We start from the raw sequence: 15640 nt of genomic DNA, 5'->3' as shown, positions 1-15640 counted from the left end.
TTTTGAAACCTGGGTATCAATGTCTATTCAAGATGCTGAGTCCTTTTAAATTCCATCCTCCAAGAGGGTAGGCTATTGTAATTCTTAGCTTCCCTTCCCAAGTGCCCCACAGATAGCAAGCTTTGCGCCTTGCCTCATTAAATTTCACAAGCGCAAACTTGACCTTACAGTCTCAATGTGGCAACTGGAGGGAAGGGCGATAATCTTCCAGGAAATTGGGTCCAGAACTCAAAGCTTTTGCTTTATTTCTGGGACAAGTGTTTCACAAGCGGATTATCCCTGCCTTGTTACAAATGTATTGTGATAGTACAATATCCGATGTCCTGCCTTCACACACTGAAAGCAATGCCGAGCCAGAGGCTCTCTGTTACACCCTTTTAGGGTTAGACACACCAGTGGAACTAACTCAAAACACACTCGGCTTCCCTTTAAATATTGCAGCTTATTCTGATTAAAACATAGCTCATCGAAGCCTACGCATACTTAGCTTGGTGTACAATAGCTTGGTTTTATTTCCCAAACAGTTATATATCTGCCCTCCTTGGCAGGGGAAGCTTTATAACGTTGGCCTTTCGATGTGTACTCTCCAATGAAAGATGTTTTATTATTTTTTTAATCAATATGGGTGTGAACCCCAAATCAGAGAAAGCAGATGTTGGCCTCTAATCCAGGGGTCTGCTTGCTTTGTTGCCCTGGTCCTTATATAGAGTGAGGCGCTACATTCAGGCCTAACCCCCAGGCACAGGAATAACGTGACCACAATCTGTAGGGGGTGTGCTACCCCCTTGATCTAAAGTCCAGTACTTCTGGTAGCACATTTTGCCACAGTTATGCCCATTATAACCCCACCAGACTTTAGCTGGTGGTAGTCAGTCACTGTATTTCTGTGATGATGGTCCACTGCCATGTCATACTGTTTTTCAAAACCTAGGTGAATGGTAGGACTGTGCGTTAATCTGAGAGCTGCATTTTTTTTACCATTTCAACTGCATTGTGGGACGGGGAGGAGGAGAGGTTCTAGGCTACAAGACCAGAGAGCATCTGAGCGGCTCTTGTATGATGGATGTAATCCACAGCCGCCAAGGAGCCATCATCTGGCCCTCCCTCCCAAGGCTCCTTGCATCCAAAACAAATGGTTCACAATTGAACTAGAAAGATGGCGCCTCTGCATGACCGCCATAAGCCGATGCAATGCCAAAGCCATACACATTCATGGTAGAAGGAACACCAGCAGCCGCTCCCCATGTAATGACATAAAACAACGAATGAACCCAGAGCAGTGTAGAACACGCCTTTAGAAACCTCAGCAAATGTACACCTTACACTCACGCAATTCTAGGTGTTTATGAACATCATAACTAGGTATGTTAATAACTTACACTGAGGATACTACTTTTAAGTGTTGATATTTCTCTGTCCTTCAACAGGGTGATCAAGGTCAAGCAGGGCCCCCCGGCCCACCAGGCCCTCCTGGCGCGCGAGGACCTCCCGGCGACACAGGCAAAGATGGCCCACGGGGACTACCCGGCGTACCTGTAAGGATCAGTGCTCACGCAGTGAGCTGTGAATAAAATATCACAAGTATCGCTACAGTACAGAGTAAATGGGTGTGATTCTGAAAAGTTTTATGTTTGAGTGGTAGGGGATTTCGGTGACTTTTGGGCCAGAAAACAGAATATGAATTGAGCAGCTGAAACAGAGACCAGATTTGTATGAGTATGCATTATTAATACCAGGGGTTATTCCTTTTGTTTTTTATTATTAAATTGAACCCATCCCATATTGGTTCCAATTAAAATAACTTTCTCCCATCCTCCACCAAATACAGATGTGATCCTCTGGGTATAAATACAGTTCATGTACAGTGATAGACAGATTTTCTTTTCCCGCAATCCCAATTGTACAGGTTTCCCTGTGCCTGGCACTTTTCGATTCTTCATTTGTATGCTGCACAGCACCATGTGAATGATGGGAGCCATCTTCTGTAGGCACAGTCAGAGGCGCAACTGAAGTCACATTTCGGGGGGGGGGGCTAAGAAATCATTTTGGGGGAGGCAAGGGGGCTAAGTCTTCCAGCCATAGGCAGAGTGGAGATGCAGGGGCTCTAAGAAGGGGTGAAAAACAACAAAGCCTCATTAACAAGCAAATGGTCTTTTAAAGATCTGTGAAGTACTCGGGTGCGGCTGTGTGTGCCCGGGAACCTGTCTCATCCTGGGCTGACACACACGACGGGGAGGGGGCTGAAACCCTTTCAGCCCAATGGACATTGCGCGCCTGGGCACAGTGCCCTTTCTAGAAGATTCACTAGAAGCTACGCCCTCCACTGGTGAACTATACTCAATATGAGTCCCGGAAGGAGTTTGTCAGAACTGCGTGGCGGCTACCTTGCAGTGCCCGAGCCCTGGCCCCTTCTCGCCTTCCGCCTGGCACATACCTACCCTTTGAGGGTCAGAATAAGGGCCGGCAGTCTGAGGGGTGGGAACAAGAGTAAGAACCGGCACACAGTCCGGGCTGTCCCACCCACCGTGTACATGGAGGCTGACAGGCATGAATGGCCTGAACTCAAACAACTGCAAAAAATGTGCACCTGTTATTGCATTACTTATGCACTTCTCCCAGGCAAATACGTATTTTTGTGCACCTTAATGTAACCAGGCACAGGCCTTTAATTGGCTTTGTGTACATGTGTATCCAATACAATCCCAACAGGATTGTGTGTTTTTTAAATCACTAGCTTACGGTACTCGCAGAGGTCGACAGGCCTCAGGGCTGGTGTTTTTGAATCTTTCTCCAGTCTGTATCGTGCTTGCATAGGCTGATTCAGCAAAGGCCAGAGGTAGCAAATGTGACGTCACGTAGCCTCTGCTTCTGCCATTAACATATCGGGGTCGCCTGCACCCCCTGTCCCAGTATTAGCAGCTCAGTGCCCTCGTGTTATGTATAATGAATCCAGGGGCTCGTCTTTGTGGCTGAGGTGCCAGGCAAGGGGCCAGGAGAAGCAACTACGGAGGGCTTTTAGAGCTCTCCTTAGTCTCTGCGCTTGAACACATCTTCCCCCTTATATAATAAACAACCAAACAAAAACAGAGAAACTGAGATTAAGTGACAAAAAAGAAAACTAATATTCAGTTACTTACCCCCAGATGCATCAAGAACCCATTTTGCTATTCCTTAATAGCGAAAAACAACGATTCGCTATTAACCCCTTCGGTGCTGGTGACGGAACCGCTCCGTCACCAGCGTCGGTTGAGCTGTGCTGGTGACTGAGCGGTTCCGTCATGGCCCGCCCAGCTCGATAGAACGCTCATGCGCGGCACGAATTCCGCGCATGCGCTGAGCTTTCTATTGAGCGGGGCGGGCCGTGACGGAACCGCTCCGTCACGAGCACAGCTCAACCGAGGCTCGTGACGGAGCGGCTCCGTCACGAGCATGCGGCCGCCGCGCGGCCGCCCAAATTCGTTAGCACTGCGGCGGAATAGCCGCCGCAGTGAAGGTGTTAAGGAATAGCAAAATGCAATGCATGAAGAAATCACTAAAAAAATAGCGATTTCTTAAAATTCCTTAATTGCGAGTCCCAAATTGCGAGTCGCAATTAAGGTATACCTCCCCATTCATTCCTATGTGCCTAGAGGCCCATAGGAATGAATGGGACGACATTCTCAATTTGCGAATGCACCCCTGAAATTGATCTGTGCACATATGTTGCGCACACACATGCCCTTAGGGAATGTGTGTGCGCAACATGAAACTTTGAAAAATGCACTTTAGTTAATTTTTCAAAGTTTTTGCAAATTACCATGAAGTTCAACTTCATGGTAATTTGCGATCCCTATTAGGAAAATCGCGAGTTTTAAACTTTAATGCATTGCATTTAAGGAATCTCAATTTGAGATTCCTTAAATGCAAGTAATCACAATTTTGCGATTTCTTAATTTGCCATTTTTGCATTTGGGATGATGCATCCCAAATGCAAAAATACCGGTCGCAAAGGGGCAGACTCTGAGAATCTGCCCCTTTGCGAGCGGATTTTACCTTGATGCATCTATGCCAATGTCTGTTAAATAGGTGGGTTTAACACTCTTCCAAATTTGTTGATTAAGGAGTCTTTACCTGCAGAACCAAATGCAGAATCTAACCCTTCTCCAACCTGGTCTGAATGAACAGAAGGAACAGAATTAGACACATTCTCCGACCCTTGTACCGATCTTTGTGCATCTTGTTCTAAAAAAACTGAATCTGATGAATTCTCACCTTTAGAAACAGAATCAGACAGATTCTCTGTTCCTCTCTCTTTTAATATTTTTAAAACAGAGTACACGCTTCCATCATGTAGACATTTCCTTTCACCCATAATGAGAATGTCATCTTGGGAAAAAAGAATACCAGGAAGATCTTAGAATAGTTTAAACATGAGCTTTTGAAAAACTGCAGCCACTGACGCTAGGCCAAACGGCATACGCAGAAAACGATAACATCCTTGAGGAGTCATAAAAGTAGTAAGACTTTTACTGTCTTGATGTAGCAAGATTTGGTGATAGCCGAAGTTAAATCAACAACAGAAAACCATTTCATGCCCTTGGTAAGTGAAATTAATTCATTTATCTTAGGTAAAAGATATCTCTCAACTATGATGTTATCATTGAGAGACCTCAAATCAATGCAAAGACTGCCTTGCCATTGGCCTTGCGAGCCACGACTAAAGGTGCGACACAATTTGAAGCCTCAACTTAGAATCTAAGTGTCATCAGTGATGTAACATTAAAGCCCCGCTCCAAGAATTCAGTGACAAAGAATACCGTAACATAGGTAATATATAAACACAACACCTCGTCTTTGTGGCTGAGGTGCCAGGTAAGGGGCCAGGAGAAGCAACTACGGAGGGCTTTAGTTTTAGAGCTCTCCGTAGTCTCTGCGCTTGATATTGCACGTATGACCTTTGGGACAGGGAGCAGCCATGTCAGAAGTTTGTGGAAGACCAGAGCCCGCAATCAGAGCATCTGGCGCCATCTACTGGTGTTAGTCATGTTAGCTACGTCGTAGTTAATAAACAGAGATGTTTTGCTTAACCATCTATATACATTTGTTGCAGCATGAGCGCAGGGCCCTGAAAATAATGCAGCACATGGGGAATATTGACACCACCTTATTTCTGTAAGTCTCGAGTAGGGCGGAGTAAGGCCAATGCTCAGGTATCGAGCAGCAAGGCAGAGGAAGAATCTGTTACCCCTAAATGATCTCCATGCGGCCATGTATTCTGATTTCACTTAGTTTGTCTTCGTAGTATACAATGGTGTTCCTTGAAAGACCCCACCTCTCTCTCACACACACACATATTATCAAGGAAGATCTCCAACAGAGATATATGGACATTTCCCAAGACCCACTCTCGTGTGATTTATTCAGAGGTCCCCCTTTCACCTTTTTGAGGCCAAATTAATGACACTGAGAAGTGTTGATTTAAATGATGGCAAAACATTTCTAAATTCTTATCTCTCAGGAGATGCTGGCAGAGATGTAGTGTATCTCTGCGCTGTATTTCAAAGTGTGCAATGATAGTTAGGAAAACTGTCCTCGGATTGCCATCCTGATAACGTAAAACACGGTTTCTACCTTCCTGGAAGCAGTCAGTAACCTCCCTCCACTAAATCAGCAAGTGTCCCAGTTTGAAGTAGGTCATGGGCTAGCACGAATTAGCAGCGCACCTGCCTAAACCACCTGAGCTTCACATTTGCTAGTGGGCGGTAGGATGGCAGTGGGCGCAATTATGCGCCCAACTAGCTCAGAAAAACCTGGGCAAAACTTAAATTTCACAGGCGAAATTCAAAGAATTCCTGAATTTTGCTCTTATGCAAAATATGTTGAAGTTTCACATTATAAGATTTTGTTTTTGGCCATTGGAGACTGCTTCAGACAGAAATGTTCTGCCAAGGGTTATTTTCTGCCCTCATGCCACTATCTCAAGCAACTTTTTTTTTTATACATGAACTGTTCCCTTGTTTCACATGAGGGCATACTTCATGTAAAAAAAAAAGTGTAGTTTCGTGAGATTTCCATGAAAATGTAGCAATCTGTCTTCCCATCCCTGGTTACATAGATTCTTTGGAAGGAAGCTGAGGCAGGGTGGAGCAGCATATCCATCTCAGAGTCTGCTGAAAGCATTTGCAAGGGAGACAGTGCATTGAACAGTCTCTGTTGAGAGGTGGGCACAGTCAATACTGTGCCCACAATGCACCCAAGCCGCCATTGGCCATGCTGGATCCATTTTCTTTTTGTTCCTCACGAGAATTAAAATTGCGAGATGAAACCCAAGGACTTCGAAGAAAAGTAAGAAGACAAAATAACAAATCAGGGCTTAATTTAAAAAGAATGGGAAGATGGGGATGGAAGGTGAGGAAAAACATGTGTGCAAGCAGCCACCCTACATGTTTCTTCTCAACAGCAAAATTATGTTTACAAAAGCGTATGTCTGAAGTTTAAAAACTCGTTCCCCCTAACATTAACCCTACTTTAAGGTACCCGGTGGCAGAATAAACCAGCACAAAGATTAATTAACTGAATGGGAAGAAATCCTACACTGTTCAAAATAACAAATTAGTAAATATTTAAACCTAGGGTAAGCCTGATGAAATTAACCAAAAATGTGACATTTTACCCACTAACGTTGATACCACCCAACGCCAAGTTCAAAAGCTTCACACACATTTCCATTTAAAGTCATTGAAGTGGATGATCTGATTACAGCGCCTCAAGAGCTGGTCATACAGCACATGTTTATTTATTCTCTGGTGAATCACAGGAACACAACTGTAGCAAATGTGTTTCAGCTTCTCCTAATTAGTTGACATTCTCTGTACACCATGTCTTCTTTCTTCAGGGGATGCAAGGCGAGCCGGGCGAAGATGGAATGATGGTGAGTGCTTCTCCGTGAGAACAAAGCAGAAAACAGATTTTACTTTGCTTTCATTTTTTATGACGTTTGTGAGCAGTTTTGGTAATAGAGAGTTTCAGAAAACCACAGAATTATATGGGTGTTAAAAGAGGGTTGGACGCTTGACGGGAGGTGACCGAGAGTAGACCGAAGGCTTATTAGATGTGAGGTCTTTGACCATGAGCAGTTTAAAAGGCGTGATATTGCAGATTGCTATTGACTGTTGTCATAGGTCTGAACCAACATTATATAAAATTCTTTAAAAAAAGGATTTCTAGTGTGTTACTGTCAAATCATGGTTGCCCCATTGCCAAAGTGCAAGCAGGCGTAGGATAAAATAAGGGAGACAGGAGAAAAAAGTTTCTTACAATGTAGTTTGCAACCAACAATAGTGAAACTATAGATCGGCCTGGTAGGTGGGACGTTGAGCGATATGACAAGCCAATCAACCGTATCCCCACTGTTGTAACCAGACAAGCTTAATTGCAAAGCAGTTACATGGTTATTCACTGGTGTATATGCATGCCCCTACGTTTCTCATGATGTAAAATGTATTGTCCACTGTGGCAGGAGGTAAATACCAGCCTTTGTGTGGAACCGGTAGGCATATGTGATGAGGAAACAGAATCTCGCAGGTGGGGCAAAGCTGTAACTGAAGCTGGTTGGCACCTTCTCCTATTGCTTAAGGAGAGTCCCTCCTGGTCCTCCTCCCAGGGGAGCAGTGTGGTCCTTTGGGCTGCTTCCCTCTTCCAAGAGATACATTGTTACCCATCAGCATCTCCCAGAGAGCCTTGCACCCACCAGGACTGTAGCCTGAAAATGTTTCACAGTGCTGGTGGAAAGGGTCTACATTGCATGGGGCCAATACATGAAGGGGGCAAAACGTTTTTAGTTTAGCACAATATTATACTACACTTTATTTAGTGTTACTTATTATGAAATAATGTCTCATTATTTCATGTGACTAAATGTAAGCTTTCAAGAGTTATAATCAATGACAGGCTACAAGGCAGGTGATGTGATGTTTTCTTATGTTGTGTTATGTTTTCTTATTTCTAAAGTGTCTGTCTGCCGCTAGAGACACACTCTATAGCTTACAGATGGAACTGCACCTAACCTGTGAAGCCCAAGAGATAGAACAAAAAAAAAGCATTTCTAACTCACGCCTTATGGGACATATTGATTATAAACAACCATACCATTTGTAAGAATGTGTGAAATTCGTGAAATTTACTTTTGCCTAATTGCCTAAAATATGAGTAAATATGCAAAATGCATTTCTGTTATTCCACACAATATTTTAGCGTGAAATGCGTCTTCCGGTCAATTTTTGCGAGAACACATTTAAATAAAGCAGCACAAACAACAGCTGCTCGCATTCTGTTGTTCTTGTGCATGTCCTCTAAATTTTTACTGTAAATGTTGCCATTCACTCTAAATTTTTACTGTGAATGATGCGTAATTTCGCCTTTCGTGTGATTTTGAGAATTTCACGTAAGAAGTGCAATGTGAAATTGCTGAAGTTACGTAAACTAGTTTAAATTTGCCCAGGCCTAACCTTGTATCAAATGAGCCTACAAATCACATTTGTGGAACACGCATAGGTTCGATTAGAGCCCACAGTCTAATTCTACCCCACCACAATGAATGGGAAATAGGTTGGAAATCCGTAGAGAAAAGGAAGCCTGTCGGGTGTACCTCTGGTAACTTTGAATGGTGGTTTCAAGACGGAGAGGACAGTTTGGAAGGCAATCCAGAAAACACTCAAATTTTAGGCTCATTCCATGCCCACTACTAGTTGCATGAGCAGTATTCCTCTCGGATGCAGGCAGCAGGTCTACCTCTGGGGATTACTTCCAAGAAACCATGGATATTGGTTCCAAAAACCCTAGTTGGTGGAAGACGCACGTATGTGCAATAATGAAAGGGTGCCTGCTCTGCCTGGAGTGCTCTCCTCAGGAAGTGCCAATAAAAGAGCAAAGCTGCCAGAAGAAGAAACTGTGGTTGGACTTGGTGATGGTTGACGGGTGCCCAAATTAGACAATAGCTGAATGCCAGCCGGTCCGGAGGGGCAAGCAGGTGGATATTTATTCCCCAGGTCCTGTGCTTTTATAGAGCCCCACTTTGTCCATTTTATCAATTAAGAGGAAGCTGGCTTTTTATTTTGTATTTTATTTTAAACTTTGTTTTATTGATTTTCTCATAAAACACCTCAAACAACAAAGCGAAATGCAGTGCAAAATACGGAGTACTTTCCAATAGTAGTACTACTCTCTTGCGTCCAACCCATGCCACAATCAACAGAGCAATACCATGACAGGCAGTACGCAATGTAATATGCCATGTCAAATGGTGTTTTCCACAATATAATTCTTTAAATAAATCTATCAGCAAGTTTTGCCAGAAATATGCTCTTACATCTGTTCCAGTGGAAATTGGACCCTAATTTATCTAATTTCTTTTCTTTTCTTTTCTATATGACTTAACTCTCCAACACTCACTTGATCCTCCAATGGATCTTGTATTGTGCCAATGAGGGGTTGGATATAGGAGATCTAACACCGGGATATCCAAAGAGGATCAGGAATTGGATAACCGATTTACCAAGCAAAAATTAAGTTCATGTATATGAACCTCGAAACCAGACTATACAAATAAAGGATTATCACTGTTTGTCCGATCCCTCTGAAGAAATTTAGCAAGAGCAAAATCATGCGAACTAATATTTCTGATAAGGCCATACAAAACAATAACATTAGTAACTGATGCTTGAAGATTTCTCTAAGCTGGTTTCTCTCTGGCATTAATATATTAATTTAGAATGCACAATTAACTTTAAGGAGACTGCTCATGATAAACCATAGACTCAAGTTTTTAGTTAAAATGTAGTTTATCAAAGATGTCAATATTGGTAAACATTTCTTGTCTAAAGAGTGCAGGATAGTCTAGCTAGTTTGGACTTGCCATAAGGGGACAAAAGCATCAGAAAAGTTCAGCAAGGTCATGAGCCACAATAGCTCGTATACAGTGTCCCATAGAGAAGGAATCCAAGTATGGTGCACATACTGTAAGCATCAGTCCAAAAGGGAGGGAGCGAGCAGAGTCTGCAAAGGAATGAGCATGAACAAAGTCAGCAAAGTGTCCCCGTGGAAAGGATCCAGGAAATAGAAACAGTCTCTCTTGAATCTGTCGAGAGAGAGAGAGAAAGAGAGAGAGCGACCATCCATCAAATCAATGTATGATATATTCCTCTAGTTCCTGGGTGACACCTCCTTTCTCACCTCATCATGTCAGATCCCTCATTCCACTGGTCAGTTGATATAGGATGATTGTCATGAGGCATAAAGAAAGAAATATATTATAGAAAGAGTTGATATTCATCACATCATTTGTAGGATCATCCGGTACTCATAAACCTCCAATGATCCTTTACCAGCAGGCTTATAAGTGAGTTCCAGAGGACAGTTTCCCATAGCAAATGTTCCTAAAATTTCAACTTTGTTGCAAGCAGTCCTTCTAAGCGTGAGAACTCCTTCTAGGAAGTAACAGTTTCTCCTCACAGGGTAAGTTTGAGAAAGCTTCTCACAAGTATAAGACAAGACAGAATAGTAAAACGCAGGACTAGACTAAAGTTAATTTAAGAAAATACAGGATAAAAGTAATGAAATATACATTTCATAAAGGTAAATCAATATTCTAATAGACCATTTCAACTTATAAGCATTCAGAGAGTTTAATATCTCTTTTCAAAGATTGCATGTAACTGTCATTTTACTGACATTTCAAAGTACCAACGTATAAAATTATTTCAAATTACAAAATTTTCATCGAGTTACAGGTGTTCTATATTAGCACATATATGAAGATCATTATTCAAAAGTTTCATAATACAACTCACATATGCAGAAGATTGGAAATTAAGAAGGAATCCTTCAATATCTCACAAAGTTAATTAAATGAAATTTAATTAATTCTTCACACAATTTACTCCTTCCATAAGGATGGTTAGGAATTTTATAACACAAGTACATGACTTTACCATTCCATTGTTATTGTTATTGTTAAAAGCATTTTTACCGCGCACGTTCACCAAGCGGTTTCATGGCGCTCCTGACAAAGACAAAGAGCTTGGGCGGAGGTTTTACTCAAATGCTGACTGAAACAGGAGGGTTTTTAACTGCCTGCGAAAACAATCATAGCTGGGACAGTGACGAAGTGCAGTTGGGAGGGAGTTCCAAGTGGTGGGGGCCATGACAGAGAAGCTTAGACCTCCATGCTTTTTCCGTCTGGTTTTGGGGACAACAAGTAGATTAAAGGATGCTGAGCGAAGATCTCTGTGGGGGACATAACGTGTCAGACAAGAGGAAATAAAGACAGGGGCTCGATCTGATAAGGCTTTGAAGATAGTGCATCCAAGCTTGAAGGTGCAGCGTTTGGCAACAGGGAGCCAATGGAGGCTGCGCGGAAGGGGAGTGACATGCTGATGTTTCGGCTGGTGGAAGATCAGGCGAGCTGCCTGATTCTGCACCAGTTGTAGTCTGTGTAGATGATATGCTGGAATCCCAGCATACAGAGTGTTAGCATAGTCGAGTCTGGAGGTAATAAGAGCTAGTATGACAAGAATCAGGGCATCTCTGGTGAGGAACCTACTGATCTTACGGATCCTCCTTAGATGAAAAAAGCAGGATGAGGTGACTGCGTTGATTTGTGGCCTCATAGAGAGGTCACCAGAGATGACCACCCCCAGACTCTTCACAGTGCTAACAGGACTAGGTGGCGCCCCCAGTGAGGAAGGCCAGAAAGTGGAATTCCACGGATTAGTAAGACCCCCCACCAGTACAAGCTCTGTTTTTGTGGGGTTCAGTTTCAGTTGGCTATGAAACATCCACTCTGCAATGCCAAGCATGGTAGACTGAAAGTTGGAGCGGGAGGAGGGAAGTGAATCAATGGGAAAAATTAACTGAAGATCGTCCGCATAGTTGAAAATAGTGACCGGGGTATTGCAGAGTGTTGAAACAATTATGCTAAGCTTGATTAATGAAATATAAACTTTTATTATTCAAATGAATATGATTTCATCTATCCTAAAATTATCTGCATGTTTTTACGATGCAGTAACTAAGTTCTCTCACTTTTATTTTTCATGTCTCTTTAACGTGTTATTAGTGCGTTTATTCATGTGTTACTTAAAATGTCTCAAAATCAGTTTGTGTCACGTAAATATTCTTTCAGCTTTTCAGCTGCATCATATCTGTCTCCGAGGGCCCGATTCACAACGAATCTCTGCACTCCTGGCGGAGGCCCCGCATTCGTGGCAGGGACCCCACACTCATGGTGAGACCTCCGCAATGGGTTGCTGGAGTATGGAGGTCCAGCTACGACTGCGGGGTCTCCGCCACAAGTGCGGAGGCCTTTGTGACTTGGGCCCTGCATTTTTAAAGGGAAAGCTTCCCCTGCTACCTATTCATCCCGGGCACATAGGGCGAGAACCAGCAGAACTGATCGAAATGCACTTCATGCATCCCTGTCACTTCTTCGTTCTCTGACTCCAACAAAGAGATATTAAACAGAGGAAATGATGTATGTCTTACTCCAGTTAAAAATGAGCTTCAGGAATCCACATATTTTAGTGCATTGCACTAAATGCTGCACAGGAACCACTTTTAAAAGCTGGGGATACAATAACATATTACATAGATTTCCAGCAGGTGGGAGGGGAGGAAGAACGGGTTATAAGAAAAAAGGACTGGGTTAAAGCATGGAGCAGATAGGGAAGCGTTAAAAAAAGATCAAATGTAGATACATTGAGGGAATTGTAAATAGCAGAGATACCTTGGCAGCTGAAACCTTTTCTAAAATACAGTGTCTTTAGACAGTTCTTGAAATGCATGAGCATGAACCTCAAGTCCAGTGTTGGGTGACTTGTAGAGGGCTTCACTCACAATAGAAAGAATGACCTCAGAACTCGTTTTTTGTGGCTTTGCTAGTTGTCGCAGGAGCTGTGCTGCTGCCGTATCTTGGTTAGGTGTCTGCATTGTGGGGGAGGGTTGAGAATGGTTTGAATGGAGCAAGTACTGGAATTTCAGTATGCTCAGTGGAAGACAGCAAGACAGACCACAACAGAATGATGAGAGCTGCAGAAGAAGTTATACCTGCATAACCCATTCTCTCATTCTTTCCCCCCATTAGGAAATTAATGAAACGTTTTGGGGGGTGAGGTAACGGGTTTTTAGGAACCCGTTGGTGCCAGGGGATAACACCCGAAGACCTCTGAGTTCACCCTTGTTCCGGACCACAGAAACTCGGAGTCTTCTAGTCACAGTCCGAGATCAAGTTTTATTGGTAGCTACCAAGTAACACGTGTCCCAGAAGTACACCACACGGGGAGTATATTCTCGGGAGACTGTTCGTTTTTACAGAACCAGCCTTCTCCTTATATACAAAAATAATAGCTTCGAGCAAGAATTCTTGAGTTTATGATATGGCTTTACACATATTTCTACAATAATACAAAGAGCGAAGTCATGTAAGCAAGCCCACATTTTAGATGTCCAGTTCGTGATAGATTACCCAGTCAGGCCCGGAACTCCCATCAGATATCGATGAAGCACCAATAAAGAAAGGCACCTCCTAGTCATAAAACTGGCCATAAACAAGGAACGTGGACAGGTGCATGTTTGCAGAAAGCATGGTCTGTATGTAGTGAATGGTTTGTGGAATGTTATGCATTGATGCTATCCTATTCGGCCACTGGGCGAGGAGCTGCCCAAACAGGTCTGGCTGAAGGCAGTGGAGTCAGTTGGGACAGGTCAGGGGGAAGTCAGGGAAGGTGGACGTGTCCTTTTGGATCAAGCTCGACCTTTAATTGACTTATCATGAGGGCAAGGCACAAGATGGATGCTGCTTACAAAATGGAGTTTAAAGGGTCGGAACGGAAACTATGATTTAGGGGTGTTAGCAACCTTCGATTCCTATGCAAATGCATAGGAATGATGTCCTAATCATTATCGGTCTGTAGACACCAAATTCGTAATGGTACGTTGATATTTTGTGACACGGGTATTGGACCTCGATATCGGGATAACAACAGGGTCCAGATTTTCAGAACCACAGACCCTCCTTTTGCCCTTATGTAAGGCAATAACTCACGTTAATCAGAGTCCAAATCGGTATGGAGAAATTCGTGGAGATGCTGCTGTAGCATCATTCTGTTACTCCGTTCGTCCTTTAACACAGGCTTCCGTACACATGAAGTAGCACAGAGGCCACAGAGTGCAGGAGCGCACTGTACACACAGGCAGAACATAAACAGAAGTGCTAAGATCATCCCAATGAAGATCAGTGTTTTCCATCCCCAGGCAGTGATCAGTTCCCAGAACCACCCCAGCAAGGACCAATCCCCTTTCTCAACGTGAAGGGAACAAGATATTTCGTGTAGTTTAGAGATGGCCTGGTACACTGTTGGTGCATTATCAGGGATGAAAATGCAACAACTGGATTGGATGACTCTACACACACCACCACGATCGGCGAGTATGATATCTAGGGCAATTCGGTTCTGAAGGGTCATAAGTCGATCCGACTGAAGCTCAGTTGTCAAATTGCCAAGGGCTCCGGCCGTTTCAATCACGGTGGATTCAACTATCCTTGCTAATTGACGAATATTCCTGCTGTTCACCATAGGCCCCCAAAATGGCAGAAAACCCTTTGCAAAGTCAGCGAATTCCTGACTTGCGGTGTCGTCTTTACTCACGACACCCCTAGCTGTCCTTGTCCGATGGTAATCTGCTCTGGACGTGTAGGTGGGGGGCAGCAGAAATGAAATAAAACAGGTGCCTGAGAAGTCAGGGGGCAACCATGTGTAGGCTTGGTCGTGGCAGACGAAATACGTGCCTTTGGCTGCTAGGAGTATAGGGGAGGTTCGGGAAGCGAACACATATGTTTCTGTGCAAACGCTCTTTCCTAATTGGGCTTTGGGATCCCTACCGATACCTTGTAAACATAAGTGACCTCGGTGGGGTACTATCCAAACCGGGCGGGATTTCTTCGCTGTCTGGCTCTTACTCCGGTAAACCCCATGTTTGGTCACGTTCCAACGGGTGTAGGGACTGAGTTCATCTTTGGGGATTGTCAGATATGTGTCGATATCCCTACTCATATTTCTTATCCCTGCAATTAGTGCCTTGTTACTGGAATCGCTCTCAGTGGAACGGGTCGGGTATGGTTCTAGGGCGAATAGGAATATGTAGCAAAGGAGGGGTAAAGGGATTGGATCAAGTGTTGATCCTAAGGCTCAATTTACCATTCCAGGAAATTAGAATGGAAGGTCCAACCTGAGTCAGAGCCCCAAATAGCAATGACTGACAAAAAGGGGACTCAGTTGTTCCTTGGTGAAGAGTAATACTGTCAAGGAAGGAAGGAGGTTGATAAGAGGGTAGTGCTCAGTGGAGGGCTACCCTGGGCATCCCATTAGTTGGAATGAATGGCCTCACACACTCTTGCAAGTGTCATGCTTCATCATCGGCCGTTGCTCCTCGTTGGACAGGCGGTGCAATGTCCAACGGGCTCACCTCTAGGAGGGGCTCTTTATCGGAGATCTTTTTTCCAACAGCCTGTGGGTGAAGTGCAAGTGAGGGGCCAGGTAAGAAGTGAATAGTGTAGGTGGGTGTGTTAAAATATAGCAAGGGATACCGGAGATCAATTTATTCTGGT

The 15640-nt window shown here is 43.7% G+C and overlaps 1 protein-coding gene across 1 annotated transcript in view; it reads left to right on the top strand.

The window, feature by feature from the left end:
- The window catches only part of LOC144769251 (uncharacterized), a 434380-nt gene that overhangs the window by 214914 nt on the left and 203826 nt on the right, over positions 1-15640 (top strand). Inside the window, exons 6-7 of the mRNA XM_078653312.1 lie at positions 1428-1535; positions 6875-6910. Of these exons, the coding sequence (XP_078509438.1) occupies positions 1428-1535; positions 6875-6910 (144 nt within the window). The remainder of the gene's footprint in view (positions 1-1427; positions 1536-6874; positions 6911-15640) is intronic.

Source organism: Lissotriton helveticus, chromosome 7 (genome assembly GCF_964261635.1).
Source record: "Lissotriton helveticus chromosome 7, aLisHel1.1, whole genome shotgun sequence".
Taxonomy (NCBI): domain Eukaryota; kingdom Metazoa; phylum Chordata; class Amphibia; order Caudata; family Salamandridae; genus Lissotriton; species Lissotriton helveticus.
The sequence above is the reverse complement of the archived record's forward strand: the minus strand, read 5'-3'. Positions and strand labels throughout refer to the sequence as shown.